Below are 22,897 nucleotides of genomic sequence, written 5' to 3'. Positions count from 1 at the left end.
GTTTTCGGCCTGGGTGAGTCTATTTTGAAGAAGTGGCGTTAGAAGAAGTGGGGGTACGTTCGCTGAGGTCGACCCCTCAGATTGAGGACGTTTTTAGCAAAAGGCCAGCTTAGGAGTACCCTAATTAAGTTAATAACAATGTACCTACCTATATAGTTTAAGTTTAAAACATTTGGCTCTCAAAAGAAATTTCAATCGTTGTACTGTTGATATTTGGCTCTGTTGACTAATGAGTTTTCAGACCACTGCCTTAGACTGATCCCATTAGAACCTCAGGGTGGGGCATTGGTTCTCAGATATCAGTATTTTTAAAGTCCTCAGGGGATTCTAGGTGAAGGTTGAGAATTATTCATTGGGTCTAAATATCACCTGAGATAGGAATAGAACCATAGCAAGAACTTTCATTGAAAATCAGGAGAAAAATACTTCTTTTCCATGCCCCCTACATTTCTGACTCCATGGTGACTTTCTGTGTCCACTGTCTTCCTGTGGTTTGTTTTGTTTATTTTTCTTGTTCTTTTCTCTCTCTTCACAGCCTTAAAGTATTACCTTCTGTGTGGCTCCCAGGTACCCAAGATATATATGTATTAGAGGCCCGATACATGAAATTTGTACAAGGGTAGGCCCTCACAGCCCTGGCTGCCTCACAGCCCCTCGTCCCCGCTCCCTATGCACTGGTCGTTTCGAAGGTCATTCTGGAAGGTTGTTCCACTGCCTGGTTTAATTAGCATATTAGCTCTTTATTATATAGAATATCAATGGAAGTTCCTGGTCTCTGCTCCATACTCAATGAATCAGAATCTCTGAGGATAGTTCCATAAATCTGGATTTTTTACATGATCCTCAATGATTCTTATATACTCTATAGTTTAGGTCCTAAACTCACTAGTCTAGTTATGGGTACAGTCATGCTTAGGGTCTAAAATATTGTGGATGAAGACTTAAGAACAAGCTTAAGAGGAATATTATATATTTTACCCCACAAAGAGGGGACAAAGAAGGATGATCAAAGGACTGAATATTAATTTACCAACTACTTTGACTCTACTTTAGAGATATAAATAAAAATCCCTGAGACTATTTCCAAGGTCACCCTATTTTTTTCTTTTATTGAATTTATTGGGATTCCATCTATAATAATAATAAAAGCATAATATGCTAATTAGACTGGACATCCTCCTGGGACAAAGCCAGGGCTGCAGCCGTGATATCAAGGCAGCCATTGCGGCTGTGAGGGAGGGATCCAGGCAGCCGTGGCTGGGAAGGCCTACTCTTGCATGCATTTCATGCATCGGGCCTCTAGTTGGTTAATAAAATTGTATAGGTTTCAGGTGTACAATTCTATATTACCTCATCTGTATATTGTATTGTGTGTTCATCACCCCAATTCAAGTCTCCTTCTATTTATCCTTCTATTTATCTTCTACCTCCCCCTCCAAGGCTATCCTTAATAGATTGTGATATAAGGAAGAAATTTCCCAATCCCGATTCTTATGAAGTGCCAGCCACCTGGAGCATTTACATCATGTCAGTTATCTATTGCCACAATAACGCTGTGTAACATACAACCATAAAACCTCAGAGGTGCACAATAAACAGGGAGTTTTGCTCAGCAGTCTGTGGGTGGGCTGGGCGATTCTGCTGCTCTGATCTGGGCTTGGAGAGGCACTCCCATGAGTCAGCATCTGTTGCAGGTCTGCTGAATTGATCAATCTTGGGTGGACTTTCCCTGAGGCCTTGGCCAGAATACCTGGGGCAACTCAGGTTAACCAGTTGGCTGGTCCTGCAGCAGGCTAGCCCGGTGTGGCAGAATGCTAGAGAGAGTGGAAGCTTGCGAGGGCTCTTAAAGCGCAGGTTTGCAATGCGGGTCACAGGACAAACCCATATTCAAAAAGTGGAGAAACAGACTCACCTTTGGATGAGGGAAGTTGTTTAAGTTACAGTCCTAAGGGTGTGGCTGCAGGGAGGACAGTAATTGATGCCTCTTATGCAAACAATTGACCATATCCATCACCTAACTGTCATTCGTTTAGGTAAAGTGTAGTTAGACAGCACAATGTTCTGAAGGCCCTCCTCTGGCCCTGGGCATCGGGGGGTCTGTGTGCACGTAGTGGGAAGGGAAGGCCTTGTACGTCACTAGTCTGCTTTACCAAGCAGAGCCTGGTGTACATCGTCAAGGGTGTGTGTAGAATTCCTGCCCTGGAATTCTAGCCAGACTCTGGTTAGCAAGGGGCACATCCACCCCAGTGGCAAAAAAACCATGGAAAGTGGCTTCCATCTTTTCCAAATGAATAAATACAAGCGGTTTAGCCTAACCTTCCAGACCCTGCACAGTCTGACCAAACAACACTTTCCAAAGTCACGTCCTAATGTTAAGTCCTACACATCCGCACTATTACAGTGGGGTTTTCTCCATCTGTCCTCTCTACCTAAATGTCTTGTTTGTCAGTCTCTGCAAATCCAAATCTTATTCTGTAGGTCCCTGTTTATTACCCGTTTTAAAAGCTGCCACTGATAACAGCATATACAGTGCACTACTTCCCTATTTACTTGGCAGTGAGGAAAGAGTATTAAAGTCACACAAATCTGAGAACAGTTCAACCATCAACTTGTTTGATCTTAGACAGTTGCTTAATTTTGCTAAGCCTATACTTTTAACTGTCTAAAATCAGGATAATAGCCACTTGAAGGATGATTATAATAAAAATAATGTGTTTAAAGTTCCTAATATTGAGAAGGTTCTTGATAAATGATGGCTATTTTATGACCCCATTTTACAAGCTATTACCTTATTCTTTCCTATGTTGGCAGATGTCACCTATCTTATCCTCTTCTTACCCACACTTCCCCTTCTTAAGGACAAGGGCTGCCTTCTTTCTTATTACTGTTACCTGCATTTTACAGATGAGGAAACAAAGGAACCACAATATCCAGTGACTTGCTCAAGGTCAGGTAGTTAGCAATGGTGGCACTTAGATTTGAATTCATTCCAGGATCTGCTTTCTAACTCCCTACTGCCTTATCTTGGCCTGGGCTCCCAGGGGAGCAAAGACCAAGACCAAGGCTGATTTGAGATCTAGGGGGCAGGACTGCAGGACAGGGGGGCTGAAATAGGAAAGGAGGGAAGACCAATAGAGCTGGCCTGGTACTCAACTCCACCAGGCCCTCAGAGTCTCCAAATAGTGGCCTGGAGAAATGAAAGGAGGGAGCATTCACGCATTGTCTCCAGTCATCATTGCTCCTGGGTTAACCATGAACTCTCTGCACTTCTGGTTGTGCACACTCAGCTCAGAGGCAGTTCCCTCTGGCATCCTGCCAGACTCCAGCAGCCCCGGGGGCAGGAAACCAGACAGCAGTCCAGGGCCCCCGAAGGTACTTTCCCACTGAACCTGTGAACACCTGGCCGCAGCCGGCATGGGCTTGGTGGCCGCAGCAGCAGGACGGGAGGGAGTTAGAGGGGCCATGGTGACTGCAAAGTGGGGTATGAGAGGCATGCACCACTTCCACTAAACGAAGGTGAAAAGTACTGCAACCAGGAGGCTTCTCTGAATTTCACCTTGATGTAAAGATGGATGATTTCTTTACGTTTACTTTGGGAGCAGGCCAGTGTAGGAGGGAGTATTAAGAATTCTTGCCTCACTGTCCTTTTAAAGAGTTCTATGGAAAGGCTTGGGCTTACCTGCATTTTGAAATGTCAAGTATGTGAGATCCTGGGAGAAGAGACAGTCTCTGAGGCTGACTTTCTTCTCAACTCACAGAAAGTTACATGCATAAGAAACTATGACTTGGAATTGTAACTTCCACCACACAGCAGAATGTCCTAAAAATAACACGCAGTAGTTGCAAGCTTTCCCGAGTCTTCTTAGCATCAGGCTTTGTGTTGGGAGAAATGGTCAACCTTTAAATGGACAGGTACCGCTTGTCTATATTGGTCTGTGCACCTTCCCCTGTGGTACCTTCTTCTAAATCAGTGGTTCTCAACCTTCTTAATGCCACGACCCTTTAATACAGTTCCTCATGTTGTGGTGAACCCCAACCATAAAATTATTGTCGTTGCTATAATTTTGCTACTGTTATGAATCATAATGTAAATATCTGATATGCAGGATGTATTTTCATTGTTACAAATTGAACATAATTAAAGCATAGTGATTAATCACAAAAATATGTAATTATATATGTGTTTTCCAATGGTCTTAGGCGACCCCTGTGAAAGGGTCGTTCGACCCCCAAAGGGGTCGTGACCCACAGGTTGAGAACCGCTGTTCTAAGTCAAAGGGCCCATTCGGGACTGGAGGGGAAAAAATGAATAGTCTAAAACTGTAAAAGTTGCATGTTATCCAGAGAGGAAAGTTATCTAACTTCTGGCTGGCAGTAAAATGTCATGCTGACAGCATGGTCATTTAGATCATTAAGCAAGCCACTTGGGCTGACCTGAGGTAATGAAGTTCAGTGTGAAAGGCGGTAACACAAAGACCAGAGCACAAATCTTCCCCGAGCCCATTCCAGGTGCCAGCTCTCGGGCAAACAAAGTTCTCTTATGTCTCAATTTCTTATAAAATGCTATCACTTCTTTATTATTTTAGTAACGAGATAATACTGAAATTAATTTGTCTCTTGCTGAGTTCACAACTGATATTTTAAAAGGTAACAATAACTATATATTTTGCCCAATTTATACTATTGCAATAGTCTACTAATGTAATATTGAGTGAATGTAAGAAATGTCATGAGAAAATTGTGGGTCAGAAAGAAATAAGGTGAAAAGTGACTCTTATGATTCTGATGTCTTTTAGAATACATGTGTCTATACTCAAGCAGAAACAAACCTGGGCAAGAATGCTACTCCAGAGTAAGTATAAATATGTATATAAATATATAAGAAAGAGCAAATAATCGGGGTTCAGTTTTGCCAATTTTATTGAACCAATAAAATTCCTACTAATAACAATGAAATAAATTTTTGCAAGTATAAATGTGATACAGTTTAACAAAACCCATTGTTCTGTACCTATAAATAGATTTTCAAAATGTCATAAAAAGTGCAGTTATGAATTGTTAACATGTTAATACACAGTTCCTTTATTTCAAATGTGTTTGTCTTGACTCACTAACAGTTCCTTCTGCATCTGTTCAAATAATATTACCCATCCCTCCAAAAAAAAAAAAAAGGCATTTAAAGCACTAGAATATTACACATACACTGATCCATTCAGGTCAGCTTTAGTCAGAGTTGTAAAATCAGCAACATAAGAAAAATAAAACCTAGTTATACATACAAAAAGCTTTCATGGGTTCTATAATCTCCTTAACTGCTGACTCATGTGGAGGGTATAACAGTGGAGAAGGCTTATATGGGTAACTACCTCAGACTACATCTACAGCAGGGTCTGGTTCACCAGAACACGTTTAAAGTGGCTGTTTATCAAGTTTGCTATTTTTGGAATTGAAACTATAAATAGAAGACTGTCATTTGACAATGCAAATTGTGTAAATCCTAAATTTCATCAATGATCTATTTGATAAAAGCTTATTCTAATGGAAAACCTTATATAGTAAGAGACTGATATATATATAGCAGTCTTAAGATCATCTGCCTCACAATAGTCCAAAGTCACGTGCTTCGTAAAAAAACATTACAGTAACAAAGCACAGGACTACAAAGGCAAAACATCACAGCTTCTGATTACATTGAATAAAAAGTACCAAGGAACGCAAAAGATAATTCTGTATTAATACTGATGAATTAAAGAACTATAATAGACATTTCACAGCATGCTATATATATTGCTCAGCACTTAAGGATAAAATGAAGTCTAAATTTGAAAGTCAAGAAGTTGGCAATCTGATTTCATGTGCAATTCAGCTACAAAGTCTTAATATATACATTCATCATGTAGCTGCCCTGCAAAATCAGGATTTAAAAAAAAAGATTTCAAGTTCAAATCCTATTTCATAAGCTAAAGGATACATCCAGTTCTTCCATGACCAGAAAAGGTATTTTCAGGTTTGAAGGAGCTAATCCAAGTAGCAAGGCCATGTTCCACGTCGACCTGACAGGGTCCTTTTTGACCTTGCTCAGACTGTGCCTGTGATGACACTGTTCTAGTAGCACAAAGATGCCACACTGGCTGTGGTTTGCCTTTTCTGTCTCTCCTGTCTTAGGTTGAGAAGAGTAAATGTGAAGAGGAAGAGGGAGGGAAAAATTGTATTTTCTTTCCAGGGAAGATATATCAATGCAAAGGAAATATCTGCATTAGATAGAGTTTGGATAATGTTCCTTGAGGAACAAGGGTACCATTTAACTCTTGCATTTTATTTTAGAGAAGCAGTAAAATTCAGACAGGAGAAAACAGCCTCCATATTACAAATTGATATGTTTCCTTTAGCCTACATTTTGATCCTTCCATATCAGACTTAGAAGCCAGTTGGAAAATTTGTGAAGACTGATTAAGAAAGAGATGTACAATCCATTTCATTCGGTGTCATGATGGATACATCTAGCTAACCAGGATTCATACATTCGCTTTTAAGAGGTTAAATTGAGGGGTGGAAGAGAAGAGACTGTTTTTGCAAATTTATATACCAAGAGTTATATTTGTCACATTTAAACTTACTAATGTTTGATACTGTCCTATGAGCTATAAAATGGGGTGTTTGTTCTAAAGGCTATTTTATAGTATGCATTTCATTTTCCCAGAAATTTCCACAAGCACTGCAAAGAATCAGATAGTCTTCCTTCCCCCCACTTCTTATCTCCTTTTTTCAATTCTATACTTCATGGTGGTGCAGCCATGATGAATTTAAAGCTGGAACAAATACTTCATGACATACGATTTAATAAAAACCATTCCTTAAGTCTCCATTACTGTCTCATTCCTTAGCTAGGCATTGATTCATTCCTGGGCCCTTAAAGGCATTGACTAGACTCTGTCAGGTTGGGTTGCTCATGAATGGGAGTGGACAGCATCCAGATGCCACCATTGATCTTAATAATCGATACTTTCAAACAGGTGGTTCGTTTGTCCCCAGGCCAGACAACCATCGATAGACAAACCCGCCCCATGTTAGAAACCTGACAAGTTTTCCTCTGTGACGACACGAGTACACACTGGCGGGAGAGGAAGAACTGTTGCGTCTTCCTCCTCTGCATTTCCTGCTCCTCACAGATACTGTCTGGATGTACCGAAGTGCAGCCAGAAAATACAGATGACAAAGGCAATGCATTCCCTCTCCATGGGGGTGGTGAGAAGCTTAGTCTAACCCAGGAAAGCTTCATCAAACCCTCATGCAGCCTATTTTGTGGCATTTTAAACATATTATGATCAAGTGGGCTTCCGGGATCCAACAGGACCACCTAACCATCTTTTATCAGATATCCTCCTGCCAGACATGTGTTCCAAGGCTCAGGTACCACCAAATAAAACCAGTGATCTGAAACACCGCCGAGAAGCTTAGTCTAACCCAGGAAAGCTTCATCAAACCCTCATGCAGCCTATTTTGTGGCATTTTAAACATATTATGATCAAGTGGGCTTCCGGGATCCAACAGGACCACCTAACCATCTTTTATCAGATATCCTCCTGCCAGACATGTGTTCCAAGGCTCAGGTACCACCAAATAAAACCAGTGATCTGAAACACCGCCCATCTGTATGCCAGAAACCCCGTTTCACGGAAGGGGTACAGATCCGTCTGGACTCCTGGGGAACTTTAACTTCACATTCAAATAACTTGGACTAATACCAGTATTAACTACCTAATACAGATCCGGGTAGAATGGCAATTCAATCACTTTAAAGTCCTGTTAAGTGCTAAATTCTGCATGGTAGAAATAGTTCACTTTCTGTATCATGTATAAATATAAAGATTCCTACTTTGTTAGAAGGCAAAAATCTTCTATGATTTATTTAAACTATGGAAGTAGTATTACTGAACAACAGAGAGTGAATCCATGAAAAGGTTGGATACTCTGAATTTACAGGCTCTTTGGGGATGAGGTAGAGGAGAGCAAGACATTTTGGCAGCTGGGAAAGGTGGAACAGTCTGGGATGGACAGGGTTACACTTGGTGCTGCGTAATATCTGGTAGGGCATCTGGGGCAAGGATTAGCCAAAATATAGCTGGATGGCTGTGGAATTTAGAGGGAGTTGGGACAATGGAGAAAAAAATGACTCGGTAAAGTAAATGCTGGTGACTATCAGCAGGTGGCTGGTGATGTTTGGTTTGTAGTGTGACAAGGCATTCAGATCAAGATGGGCTGAGGGAAGGGGAGGAGAGGGAGCGGGTAGAGGTTGAGGCACTTGGAGGAAGAGAAAGCAGGCGGGAAGGGTGGATGGAATGCAGGCAGGAGCTCCCACGATGGGAAATGTCCTTTATAATAAGTGTATGATGCTGAGGACAGCCACTGTCTCGGAATTATGTTCCATGTGTTCTTTGAAAACCTTTTCCTTCCTCACCAGGTTCTGCCTTGACATATACCTCTACCTCTGATGATCCATTTCATCCCTGCTGTTTTTGTTCTAGGTCTCACCTGAGCAGACACTGCTAACTAAGCCACATTAGCATGAAAATAAGCTCCACATACAGGGGGCATGTAAGTTCTGTTGACTGAGATGAATACATTCATGTTACAGTACTGCTTCGAGGAAAGACTACTTATTTTGATTCTCAGTCTCCAGAGGGATATTATAGGGAAACACAGTTTATGATGACGTCCACCTAGAATAGGCTCTGATTGTACAGATTAGCTAACTTAAAACTTGATCTGAACAGTATAGCCATATGTGTTTCCATTTGCTGTTCAATTATCCTAAGAACATTTCATATACTATTTATATAACATTATGGTTGCATAAGTTTATTCTGTGTAAGACCATCTATTTGCATAAAAAGAAAAAGTCCTATTAATAAAGAGTTTAAGGTCTTGCTTTCTGGAGGAATAAATCAGAATTGTCTTTAAACACAACATAAAACAACACAAAAACCTCATTCTACTAGTACAGTGCAGATCATTTTTATAATATGCACTGAAACTTATTTATTTCTCCCTGATGAATTTCCTTAGAGTTTAAAAGAATGTTACCGTCATATATGCATGCACTCTGCACTACAGTGGAGAACTATTTTTAAGCACAGATCTTTGTTGATTAATTTTGTTTTGCTGTGGCATAAAAATCTAAGTTTTTGGATTAAAAAAAAAAACCTCTGTAAGGTGGAAAAGGAAAAACAGTTCTGAAATAATGTTAGCTTTTAGAAGCACTGAAAAATTTTAGGAGACTGTAACACAATTAAAATAGGGGTTCTGGTTCAAATAGAATTTTGATATAAAGCTTACACTGAGTTTTCTGTTCTAAAACAGCCCTGTGAAGCTTGGCTATTATTTGGGTTTGAAGCCATGATTAAAGGCCAAGGCCATGCCCCAGATTCCACACTGGCCATCTTTTATTTTAAAAGTACCCCAAATGAGACAAAGATCCTTCCCCAGACTAAGACAATATACTTAGTTCAAAAAGGTGAGGAAGGTAAAAGCCTCTTTTCCTCTACATATTATGAGTCTGGCCGAGAAGGCCTAATCTCAAGAATCCCATGAGGCCACTGCTGTGGTTAAGGGATCGGGCTAAAGGACAGATTCACTTTCAGATGGCAGAGTATTTAGATATTTCTTAAGGGGATCTGAGAAAGGAAGAATTGCAACGGAAACTGGAAAACTTGAAATTCAAAGTAAATCGACATTGATCAAGTGTTTACATCAGTGGGTGACTAAACTAACTTTAACATAATAAGCTACGAAGGTAGAGAATTCACATTCGCATGTGCTTTTTTTTCCACGTACACTTGTACATTTAAAGTTTGGCACGATGTGAGCCCATGGGATAGGTTAGAGTCTCGTATAACCACATCACTTCACCAATTGAACCAGATAGCTCTTTTAAAAATATCACATTTTAATATAAAAAGCTATACTATAAATTACTACATAGTAAATTCAATACTCTGAAAAAATACCACCCTGGAAAACCGCATCGGAATTTCAAGTCTGCATTAGATAAAGTCCACAGCAAGCTCGCTGTAAAATGGTATCCACAACCTGGAATGCTGCGCATGCGTCTGAGTAGGTGCTTAATCAAGCACCTCCAGAGGTCACCTTCTCTAGGCTGGTTCACTGAGGTTCATAAATAGATGGTTTTGTTTCTGTTTATAGTTCCAAGCCAACTTATTTTCCTGATTACTGACGAGATGGATCAATGCTGAGGAAAGAAACCTTGCTAGGAAAGAGATCTAGGAAAGGCACTAAATTTCCGTAACCCAAACTCCAACTACTTACATTTCTGAGGGGAAAAAAGCAAAAAATAAAAATGAAGTGGCCATTTTAGTTACTTAAGCCTTGTTTCCTCTTTTGGTCTAAAGCTCATATGGTGTTCTGTGAGAATTTCTCTTCCTTTTCAATATATAACAATCATCTTCCTCCTGTAATAGAGGTCCCCTGCACAAACATAGGGCTATTAACTGAAGGATTCCTATTAAAAAAACAAATGTCAAGAATAAAAGAGATCCTCAACTTGAAAGTTTTCTAAAGTTTGGAAAGTTAAATGGACATTAATGTTGTCGTCTAGGTTTTGCCATTCTCCTATATACTTTTAAAATACATATCTATATAATGTGATATTGAATAAAGCCAATATATGGCATATCAATAAACAAAACAGAAGAAACCTGGCACAAGTTCTTTGAGTAATCTCTTTAAATAAACCACCCTCGTCTTTAAAAAATTCATTGTTTTTTCCTCACATGGAAGTTTTCAAAGAAGATCCTGGAATCCAAAAATGCAGAACTGCCTTATGTTACTGGGCTCACAGTCATCTGGAACAAAATCTAAAAGAAAGCAACCTACTGCATTGTACCAGAAAAGGATGATAAATGGAAGGGGGGGGGGAGGGAATTATTAAACAAAACACTAGCCCACTATTCTTTCATGAGAGGGGGGAAAAAGTAAGTCCTATATAACAAATAAGTCTAAAATGAAATCTTTGTGGGAAATCTAACAAAAATTTTAACTATTTACTATTATTTACTAGGAAAAAATTGATCTGCTTTTAAAAAATTAGCATGTTGGTGTACAATTCAAGTCACCATTAATTAACCACAAAGTGTTTAAGCCGTGCAGTTGTGTCCCATCGGATGGCTGTAAGCATCTCTTTAGGCACTTCGCTGGTTCATTAACGTAACACAAATTAAAGCTATAAACACATAATGTTGTGCTCTGTGAAGATAGTCTAATCAAGCAACATAAACCAATGCAACAATGTGACTTTTTGGATGCTTATATTCCTCCCCTAAGACTTGTTCATTATTTTTAAACTCGTCGTCCAAAGAGATTTTTCTGGGGAAGGGGGTGCTTTGGCTTTATGAAAGGAACACTGTCAACCCCAGTAAGGGGAAAGCCTTGTGCAATAAAGAAATCTGAACCAAATTTCTTTATGGCTCTGTCTTAAAGGACACTTCTGCAGTGACATAATAGGGGGGAAGTTTAGTATGTTTCTTTAACATATTGCACTCTTTCTGTTGTTGTTGTTCATTCACATTAATGCATAGAAACACAATTTTTACCTTTGAATAATAAACTGTTTAACCTATTATAAGAAAAATCATGGAAAATAAGTTCTAAAAGCCTAACAGGAAAAAAATATAGGAATAGTAACCTTCTTCTGCGTACTGCAATATAGAAAACACTATGAGAAAAGAAAAATGTGCAAACAAAATTTTTGGTCAGCCTAGTGTGGGTACAAGATTACATGTGCCAACTAAATGAACTATAAGCAGCACTGTGAGCACTGATAACTGAAGGTGACGGAGGATTACTGTCAGTGATAGGAAGGACTGTGTATAATTCCACCTTTAATATACACATCTGATATGGAAAACTGAAACTTCTGTTTCAGAAGAGAAAGAAAATAGCTGAATTTGGCATTTCAGTAGCATGCTATAGAATTCATCATGATTAATTTCACATTAAATTATGGACAATGGCTGTATCACATTTCACGTTATCGCCAATAGCAGTAAAAAAAACGAAAACAAACAAGAAAACCAAACAGTGCCTGACAATAATCTCCTGGGGACACAGGGCTGTGTCCTGTGAGCAGCTTAGTTCAATGGCGCATGCTTTTCCTCTGCCAGATTTAGGACACACCATGAAAAGTGGAGTGGCCAGAGGAGGTTATTCTTTGCTGAATTCCAACATCTGAATAAACAATTGCTTGAGTAGATTGTAAGCGCTTTTCCTCATTTAACGACAACAAAAAAAGGTGGGGAGAGAAATACACATACACACAAACCCCAAAGCGCTGAAGTTAAGCATTAACAAACCAGGTTCATGATTTATGATCAGTTTCCAAAACTCCAACTATAAACAATGCAAAGTAGTGCTCCTCAGTATTATTTTCGCAATTGTTAGTAATGTTAAGCATCAAGAAAAAGAAAACACATCATTGCACATTACAGCCGCCCCCCAAAACGGCTAAACTTTGACACAGAGAACTGAATAACTTTTGATGCTACATCACAAACAGCTTCTGATGTATATATCTTATGTGAAAAGGTCTTTACACACATCTGACATTTTCCCTGGGTGAGGCTTCAGGTCAAATGCCGAGTTATGGCACGAAGAGCGTACAGAAGTTCAGCTTGCATCCGTGCTTCCATTAACAGTAAATTGACGTGAACCTGGAAATGAAAATGTTATCAATTTAATGACAATTATAAACAACTGATAAACTTTAAACTTTTTTCATAGAGCAGACATTCACAAAGGTTTTCTTGTGTATAAAGACTCATATACAAACATACAGGCCTGGGCATTGCTATACATGCACATGATGTGAAACTCACAAGAAAACTGTTTATAAAAAATGGCAATGGCTCTTGTGCCCGGCTGGTGTCACTTAGTGGACTGAGTACAATCCTATCCACCAAGAGGTCACCAGCTTGATTTCCGGTCAGGGCACATGCCCAGGTTGCGGGCTGGATCCCCAGTAGAGGGTGTGCAGGGGGCAGCCAATCAATGATTCTCTCCCATCATTGATGTTTTTTTCTCTCTCTCCCTCTCCCTTCCTCAGGGATCAAGCTCCCAACCTGGGTATGTGCCCTTGACTGGAATCGAACCTGGGACTCTTCAGTCTGCATGCCATCGAGCTATCCACTGAGCAAACAGACTAAGGCTAAAAATATATTTTAAAAAAAGTTGGCTAGATTATGCCACTTCCATTTCTATAATGGCACTAATTTATTAATATTTTTATAATCATTACTTCTTATATTGAACATCTATCTATGGTATAATGTTTAGTCATGAAACACACCTTTTCTGAGTGTTTGAACTGACGCCAGTAACTATCATACATGCGCTTGGTAGTTCTCTCAGGATAGCAGGTCACTGTCTTAATGTAAACCTTCAGGCTTCGTTCAAGTAATTGATTAACTTCTCCGTAATCATAGTCATCATACCTATGAGTAATGACAACAGCTTTATAATGACAAAATCACAATTTCTGATTTCTAAAGCTGTAATAGAGACATTTATTGTCCAGTCATTTAAGTACCAAAAGCTCATTAATTAAATTCATCTAAAAATATTTATTGAGTGCCCATTATGTGCCATGTGCTTTCCATGTACTCTTCTAGGCACTGGTGATATGCAAATGAACAAAATAGACAAAAACCCACAGTCTTGTAGAATTTAAATTCTATTGGAGCAAAAAAAAAGTTAAAAAGATAAACATAGTATGTCAGATGGTGAGAACTGCTATGGAGATAAAGTGAAACTGGGGGCTAGGAGGAGAGGAACTGTGGTTTTAGATAGGAAGGCCTCTCTGAGAGGTCAACATCTGAGCAAAGACCAGGAGCAAGTATAAAGCCCTAAGTAGGAGTCAAGTGTTCCAAGGAAGAAGGAGTAACGACTCAAATAAGATAATAACTGGAAACTGACCACCAAAGTAGCATGTACAGAGGTCACTGGAAACCTCAATTAGATAGTGGTTTCAAGAGAGAATGAGAGTTAAGAAAATGGTGATAGTAAATATACTACCAAAGAGATTTGCTGTGCACAGGAGCAGAAAAATGAGGCAACAGTCAGAGGGAAAAGCATGATGAAGAAAAAGAATCTGTTCAGCCCAGCCAGTGTGGTTCAGTGGTTGAGCATAGACCCAGGAACCAAGAAGTTTCTGGTTCAATTCCCCATCAGAGCACATGCCTAGTTTGCAAGCTTGATCCTCGGTAAGGGGTGTGCAGAAGGCAGCAGATCAATGCTGTTCCTCTCATCCAAGTTTCTATCTCTATCCCTCTCCCTTCATCTCTCTCTAAAAATCAATAAAATCATATTTTAAAAAAGAATCTGTTTACAGATGAGAGAAATGCATGTTTATATACAGAAGGGAAAGACCCAATAGCAAGAGTAAAGGTGATCACGCAGGAGAGGGGAGATTGCTAGAATAAGGATCTTTAGAAGAAGAGAGGAGATGGGACTTTGTGCCCAAGGGCATAGGAGCATAGATAGTTCATCCACAATAAGAGGAGCCAAAAGAAGTATGCACAGAAGCAGACAGGAGGGTAAATGCAGTGGGGTTTGTAGAATTTCTGGTCTATATTTTCAGTTAATATTTAACCCAAACACAATGCTTAAAAAATAGTATCTCAAGAATTTTATATAAGCTTTATTTAGTAGCATCTTAGAGATAAAGTCACCATAACATTTGTTATTTATTGTCACGAATAAACATTTATCACAACTGAATTAAATTCTATTGCTGTTTATTTTTCTTAATTAGGTAGGTATAATATCTGTTTTAAAATGTAATGATTCTGTGATAACTTATTGTCTAGGATGGTAAGTGGGTAAACAGCAATTACTATTTATCATCATAATAGTGTCTTCTAGGTAGAATGTTGATTTTTCAGAAAAAAATTTTTTTACATTAAAATTATAGAAACTACTTCACTTAAATTCTAATTCCACTTCACAGAGACTTTCTGATACTATATCCGAAAGAACATAGTACAGAGTCAAACTGAATGCATCCACATCTGGGGATTTCTTTTTCTACAGATCTATCTCCATAAAGGCTCAAAAAACCGCTCAAAAGGGCACATTAAAAAAAAAAAAAGCTTTCCTGATTACACCATGATTAGACTATTCAATCTCATTTATTCACTGTCCTCTCAATGCTAATCTTTAAAAAATTTAGAGGCTATTAATTTACATTGACTGACAGTTTTCTTTCAGTGTTTTTATGTGAACTTATGCAAGCTTTATGAGAGAAGAATCTATTCTAGTTTTATTTATACCCTAATTATCATTCATTCAAGCTAACTAACTAACTAACCAACCAACCAGCATTTATTAAAGTGATCTAAAGGAATACAATATATGGTTTTTAACTGCTATTTCTTCCAGGAAGCATTCTCAAACTGAGTCTGATTTTGTCCTATCTCCAATGATTCCTGGTATTTTCTTCCCTCGTTAGTAAATTGTTACTACTGTATTTACATATGCATATTAATATTCACAACAGTTAACCATAGAAAAATGCTTTTCTATAAAATGGAATTAATTTTCCAAAATCAGAAGTCCACATGTAATATTTTCTCCGCAAAATACATACTCCTAAACAGGACAGGAGTAAGGCTAGTGTCAGAATTTTCTTTTAGAAATGTGTAAACCCGTCTCCACAACGAGCATACCTGATTCCAAACATACAGTGGACATAGTTAAATAAAGCTCTGCGCAGCATGGTTGTGTCGACATCTTCATGGGTGGCCATAGTGTTATAGGTGAGACTGTAGACCATGCGAAACTTTTCATCAAGAAGATGTCCAATGTCAGAATAAAGTCTGTTCACCAGGGAGAACCCATGGTTTTCCCAGGTATAGTCCTAAAAGAGTAAAATGTATACACTTACAAAATGGGCATTCTTCATCTAAGTAAACTCTAGGTCAGTGGTTCCCAAACTTATTTGGCCTACCGCCCCCTTTCCAGAAAAAATATTACTCAGCGCCCCCTGGAAATTAATTTTTTTAAAATTTTAATAGCAATTAAACAGAAAGATATATGCCCCCAAATGCCCCTGGATTGCTGCAGCGCCCACCAGGGGGTGGTAGCGCCCACTTTGGGAATCACTGCTCTAGGTTTTTATTAACTATAACTACTTCAGCAAGTAAATGAAGATATTCAAATTTATTTCTAAGTTTGTAGCTTTGCTAAAAAGCCTTCACATCAGTTTGTAGATTGGAGTGCCATGCTATTTCCTCAGTGGGGTTCAGGGTGTAGCATGTTGGTAATAAACTGGCTACTTCCTGTGGTCAAATGCTATGCAAACTACGCTCTTATCTGAAAGAACCCCAGAAGATCTTGGACTATTCCTATGTGACCAAACCTATTCAATGACATGGACAGTTAGCAGATCATCTGAAATAGGCACAATGGAGTTTGTCTTAATTCAAATTTGCACCCACTTTAGGAGTCACATCATTATTGTGACTGTTTTTTCTAGGGGTGGGGAGGGGATAACTCTGAAGCCATTAGCTACCGATTTAGGATCATATTACAAAATGTCTTTTTATTATAAATGTGATATAATACATCACTGGGTTTCTTCTCTGCTATGCCCCTCCCCCCAAAATGGCATGAATATTATACAACTACAATGCAATAATGCAGTAATTGAAGAAAACCTTTCCCTTTTGCCTTCTTAGCTGGGAATATCCTATCTAATAAAAGAGTAATATGTAAATTAACTATCATGCCACAACAAAGATGGCGGCACTCATAGTGGCAAGGGTGGGACGCTGGCTGTGTCGCCCCGGCAATGCAAGCCCAGCGTCCACGCCCTGGCCGCGCGGAGGGAAAGGAGGGGCCTCGGGCCAGAGGCCAGGGCGAGGGACGCTGGCGTCATTACAGGCCGGGCTGAGGGACCCCCCCATTCATGAATTTCATGCACCGGGCCTCTAGTGTTGAAATAATAATCTACCTATTAAGACATCAAATTAAACTAGGCAGAAGACAAGATTAAATAAAATGATTTACAGACTCTACCAAAATGACCTGTTAATTTCTTTAGAAGTCAAATTATTTACATTTCAACATGTCACAGTTAAAAATAACAGTATTTATTCTCTATTTTATCTGAAATACAGATATCTCATACCTGAGCTCGGAATGTTGGCAAATGCTCTTCTCCTCGTCTAGCAAAGTCTTCATACCCAAAACCGGGGTCTTCAATATATCGGGAGACATCAGATGTTATAATCATGTCATCCTCAAAATCTAAGAACAATAACAATCAGATGTTATAATCATGTCATCCTCAAAATCTAAGAACAATAACAATCAGATGTTATAATCATGTCATCCTCAAAATCTAAGAACAATAACAATCTAGTGTTAGGGAAACCACTTAGTTAGAACAATGAAACCCCTCCATTTTCCTCCACTTTTTAGCTTCTCCATGGATTTCCAAAGTGACAATACTGACTACCTGGCTTAAATTCAAATAAAATATCTACTACTGAAGTTTCGAATACAATTTCATTACCAAATCTTGGCCATCTTAGCATTTAACTATAGTTATTACTCAGTCAAAAAATTGATGAAATTAAAATACCTAAATAGTAGTAGTACATTTAGACAAGGAAGATAGCCAGGCCTCTGGTTAAAATGCTTAAACTTTTGATCTTTCTGGGGATGAAGTGGGATGTGGGGAAAGAGAAGAGGTGAAGGTAAAGAGCACTTTAAGTGAGCGGAATGTTAAGAGAAATTTTATTAAAATTAGATAGATGGTGTTTCATCTGGATTCACAGGGAAAATGAGTTCATTTTTAATTTACCAAGAGGCATAATAAGGAGAAGGACTGGGAACAGTGAGGAAAGTGGACTTTCAGGAGTCACTATTATTCTTAGTTGATTTGCTGTCAGTTAAACAGGAGGGTTCTGTTTGGGAAAATTCATTGAGTTCTACACCTAAGATATTGTGCTTTTCTGTGCACATGAAAAGAAAAGGTATTCAACATATGGAGTAAACAATATGCTAATGAGACTGTGAATGGAATACTATCAAAGTGGCATTAAGGAAGATAGGAAGACTACAATAATTTCTGCATTCTTGATAATATTAAAAATTCACCACTGAGAAATTGTAAAAACCCAATGCATGTTAATTTAATTTAAAGATAATTATCTTTTAACTAACTTTTTTAGGTTAATCTTTATAATCATTTTCCCGATTTCAACCACTAAAAGGAAATGAACAACCTTTATTTACTACCTTCTGTTATAAAAAATAAACATATATTTTAAAAAATAAATGAAAAAACTAGCTCCTTCCACACAAAGAACAATATTTTCTTAGTATTTTAATTAATATTAAATACATTAAATATTTAATAAATAAATATATATTAAATAGTTAAAACAATTTTATGGCATAATAAAAACTAATGGACAGTGTTGATAGGCTTAAAAAATAAGTGCAATTATAGTAATTCATCTGAAGACCTGGTAAACTAGTAGTACCTTCATTATCTTTATTTAATCTTTGTTATTTCATGAAAAGCCTCACAATAAGTATTCTTTTCCAACAAGTTTTGACCTTCCTTGGGTCATTAGCAGGGACTAATTAGAGTGCTTGATAATAAGGCAAGAAAGATCAAGTGCCCAGACTACCCAACCTAGGAAATATTTTACTGAAATTCTTACCTAACTCCTTAATTACACCAATGAGACTGGCATTGTTGAGTACTTACTCTATAGCAGATACTATGCTACGTACCTGTTATTTATTTTTTCTTTGTTTCATTAATAGTAAAAGAAATATCTACTTAAGACATAAGTAAACCAAGTGTAAGTTAGGAATACTATTGTTGGTACTGAGTGTCAGAAAGAAATACAATGTGGATTAGTTTAAGATGACATGGATAACTTGTAAACATTAAATCACTGAAATTGGTCTAAAGCTTCAAAGTGACTTTCAGCTCTAAAGAGAAATCTCAGGCTCCCCTGGACCACTCCTCAACCACTCTGCTGCCTCCTCCTCATGCTCCAGTTCTCTATTCCAGGTAAATAGAAATGCTTTATAAATGGCGTTTTCAATGCATTATTTCTTAACATTTACCAATGAGGTTAAGCTTGTCCATCCCATAATAATCAATAAAATAAAGCAAAAAAAAATGCAATTGCTGAGGCCACAATGAAAGTTAGTTTTGTGGAGTGCAAAGTAAAATTAAACCAAGCACAGTAAGTGATAACTAAACTCTGTAAAACAGTTTCTCTCTTGAAGTGATTTTCCCCTCACACTGTACAGCCTGGTGGTTTCAGTTGACAAAAATCAATACTGGAGTTGACTATTACTTAGCTGGTTCTTTTGACTTTAACGTTAGTTTTTGTCTTGCTCATATACCTATTTGGATTGTCATATGACTTTTAAACATCTTTAAACAATGAAGAGTAACTAACCAAATAACATAAAAATGTATCATATGAATACTATCCATTCATTTATTTTTATATTAGGAGTCAATTGAGACCTGCTTTCTAGACAGTTTTATCTACAGAAAAAAAATATACAAAGATCTCTCAAACCACATATATCTTTTTCCTAAATTTATCTTAAGATGTTAAAGTTTAAAAAAATTAAAATTAGTACTGTGATTAACAAATCTAAAGCTCTCACTTTAATTCTACCTAAATAAATATTTCAAAGTCTGAACTGAAAACAAATAGTATTTTGCACTTTGTCTGCACTCTTCTGCCCCTAAGAAGTAACTATTAATAAAATACAGAAAACGTTATGCTATAATAACGAAACACCTTTCTAACTTGAAAAAAAATACACCCAATAAAAGCTAGTTAACTGTTACCAAGCTACAGAATATCACCCCCATATAACACTTTAAATATTTATTACCTTCAAAAGACTTGAAATCTATTGTTAGAATCTCCCCATAGAATCTGGAATGCTTTATCACACTGGTTAAACCAAGAAATTTTTTACTTTTTAATTTTTTTTAAACCAAGAAATTTTGCATAGGAAAAACTAAATTTCTATTTTAAAACTTTGCTAACTTTATAAAAATGACTCAATTAGCCAGTGTATGAAGTTATTTTTCTAACTTATCTTTGTGTGACCAGCACATTTAGTACTGGGAATGTTTAAGAGTAAATAATGAAATGATTTATTTCCTTGAATGATTTACAAATGATACAGCCTCTTCTGTTAAAATTAGAACACAATTTTTTGGCTAGGGTCTAAGACTTGCTAGTCAAAAATTCATTTTAGAAGGCAGTAGTCCTGCTCAAGGGTCCAGGAAGATAGAAACTGGGATCCAGGAAAGATTTTCAGTAGTAAAAAATAAAAACAAAAACGTATCTTTTAAACTCTAGTGATCTTAGAGAAGCTCTTAGAAAGTAATGTCTAAAAGCAATAGATATTAGTAACTTTAATAAAAATGTTTACATTTAAAAATATTGGCTTACTTATAAGGTTAACTCTAGGCTCATTATTACTATTATAATAATTAATTTTTTTATTGATTTGAGAGAGAGAGAGAAAGGGAGGAAGGAAGGATGGGGGTAGGGAGAAGAAGGAGGAGAAAGAGGGAGAGAGAGACATCGACGGATTGACTCGCCACCTTTTGGTGTATGAGACTACGCTCCAACCAGCTGAGCCACCCAGCCAGGGCCCTAGGCTCATTATTGTTCGTTGTCCCATTTGTTCTACCTGGATGATTTTTATCATTATTTTGATTTTAACCCCTAATTATATGCTGAAAACTTCCAAAACTTTATCTTGAGCTAAAAGCCCTCTCCTGATCGTCACACTACTACTCCAAGTGTGTTTGCAGACTAGCATTAGTCCCACTTGGAGCTGTGACAGAAAGTGTGGCCTATCCCGTCCTAGCCCAGACTGACTGCGCTCCAGCCAGATTCCCCAGTGACTCACATGCACAGCAAAGCTTGAGAACCACTGGGCAGACATCCCTGGACTGGATGTTGTATACACATAGGAACTCCAAATGTCCAAACTAAGGCAGCTTATCTGTTCCTTAAGGTTAGAAAGATCAATCACCATGATAAGACCCTGTCCACCTACCCAGCTCCTTGTCACATTACCTATCTCATGATTTATGTCCTAACAACACGGCCATTTGTTCCTGAAGCAAGCATCCTATTTCCTTACCATCGTGCCTTGGCTCAGGCGTGGATGCTGTTTATACCAACTCCCCTGTCCCCCAGCCACTGCCTGACATCCCTGCACTTAAGATCTAAGACTCAGCTTAGAGCCAAATGGTTGGAGAAAGTCATCCTCTGGGCACCCCTTCTGTCCACACTCCTCCCCCTACTAAGGTTGGGTTCAGGGTCCTCTTCTGGGCTCACAAACCTTCTGCATTCCACTCTACTTCCCTTTCCCACCAGCAATGACAGCTCCCTGGAAGCAGGAACCATGCCTCATGTAGGCTGAAAATCTATCTGCCACAGTGCTGAGAGCATATGGGGGACTCAGTAAATGTTTGTAGAGCGAATATTAAACAAATAACTAAAACACCAGGTTTCCTTTTTGGGGGGGATTTAATACTGATTAGAAGCTCTGAGGAACTAGTACTTAATATACTCAATTTTGAGGATAAAATCTTCATTTAAAAAAAAAGATCATCATGAGAAATGATAAAAGGAATTCTTATTTTTCCTGGTAAAATTTCCGAGAGCTATTGGTTGATGCTATGTTTAAAGTTAACAAATAAGTATGGCCAAATCAATTACTCTCAGAACTTATGAGACTGACTAGTCTTAAGACTAGTCATTTTGAAGCCCCCTTTTAAACCAAAATGGAACTCTATTTAAAAATAAATGTTATGTAGATGGATGACTTTGAAGGATTTAAGCTTTCTACTGAGTCTATGCTATTTTAATAACACTTACTACATGGTGTTTAATATCTTTTTTAGTCATAATTAAAAAGTTTCCCTCCTTTTTCAAAGTCTCTTAGAGTATTAGATAAAAACGTATGTTTAAGACTACAGCAAAGAAGCCTAGCTTTAAGTATGGAATAAATTCCTCCAAATTCAACCTAAGAAAATAACCCAAATAATATGTTTTTATAAATTCCAAAGATTTCTCCAAAGAAATGCAAATGCAAGTACAATGTAATTTTAAACTAACGTGGAAAAGCAGCAGTGTGAGAATAGTCCTCCTACACACTCTCCACCCACAAAAAAGGCAGAGATATTTTTAAAAAATTATATCTATTGAAACAGGATTTCACTGATCATGAAAAAAAAATTCACAAAAATAGGATGAATTAAATATTTCTATCTAATTTTATAAGCTACTGGTCTGCTTTGAATTACATTTTATCCAGGATAGAGTATGAAGTACAAAGTTGGGCGTTCCTCCCAACTGGATCTGAAATATATTCAGAGATGAACCAACATAATAGAGGAAGCAACAGTGTCAGGTATACCATCTATTAACGCAGAGGACGGGGAAGAAATAAAAGGAACGTGGTAGCACAATCATTTTTACAAATACACATGGAAAACACTGAAGGTGGTCTGTCAGGGTTCCAAGAACAACTAAAAGATAGTGAAAAAAAGGCACCTGAATGAGGAAATGAATGAAAAGTATCTCCAGAGACAACGAAAAGACTTTCTTTCGTCTCCTTCTCAAAACGAGTGGTCATTTCTTCCTGAGATGTGTCTCCATCTTCCCTTTCTTCTTGAAGCCTTTTCATTCTTTCCATTAAGGCCTCCAGCTCACTTAGGGAACCTACAATCTGGAGACAGGTAAGATGATGGTGTTATTAATATTAGAAGTGGTTCCAGTAAACATCTCTACCTCCCACAGTCACCTTG

At 37.9% G+C, this 22,897-nt stretch overlaps 1 protein-coding gene across 3 annotated transcripts in view; it reads right to left on the bottom strand.

The window, feature by feature from the left end:
• Positions 1-9,928: 9,928 nt before the first annotated feature.
• The window catches only part of SESN3 (sestrin 3), a 54,304-nt gene continuing 41,335 nt past the window's right edge, over positions 9,929-22,897 (bottom strand). For all 3 annotated transcript variants that reach the window (XM_014538635.1, XM_014538638.1, XM_005856742.2), the window contains exons 6-10: positions 22,644-22,818; positions 17,201-17,319; positions 15,738-15,928; positions 13,361-13,505; positions 9,929-12,725 (exon numbers count right to left, since the gene is read on the bottom strand). In XM_014538635.1, coding sequence (XP_014394121.1) covers positions 12,639-12,725; positions 13,361-13,505; positions 15,738-15,928; positions 17,201-17,319; positions 22,644-22,818 — 717 coding nt within the window. In that variant the 3' untranslated portion in view covers positions 9,929-12,638. The remainder of the gene's footprint in view (positions 12,726-13,360; positions 13,506-15,737; positions 15,929-17,200; positions 17,320-22,643; positions 22,819-22,897) is intronic.

This window comes from Myotis brandtii, unplaced genomic scaffold, assembly GCF_000412655.1.
Source record: "Myotis brandtii unplaced genomic scaffold, ASM41265v1 scaffold1043, whole genome shotgun sequence".
Lineage (NCBI taxonomy): Eukaryota > Metazoa > Chordata > Mammalia > Chiroptera > Vespertilionidae > Myotis > Myotis brandtii.
This window is presented reverse-complemented; position numbering and strand designations above follow the sequence as displayed.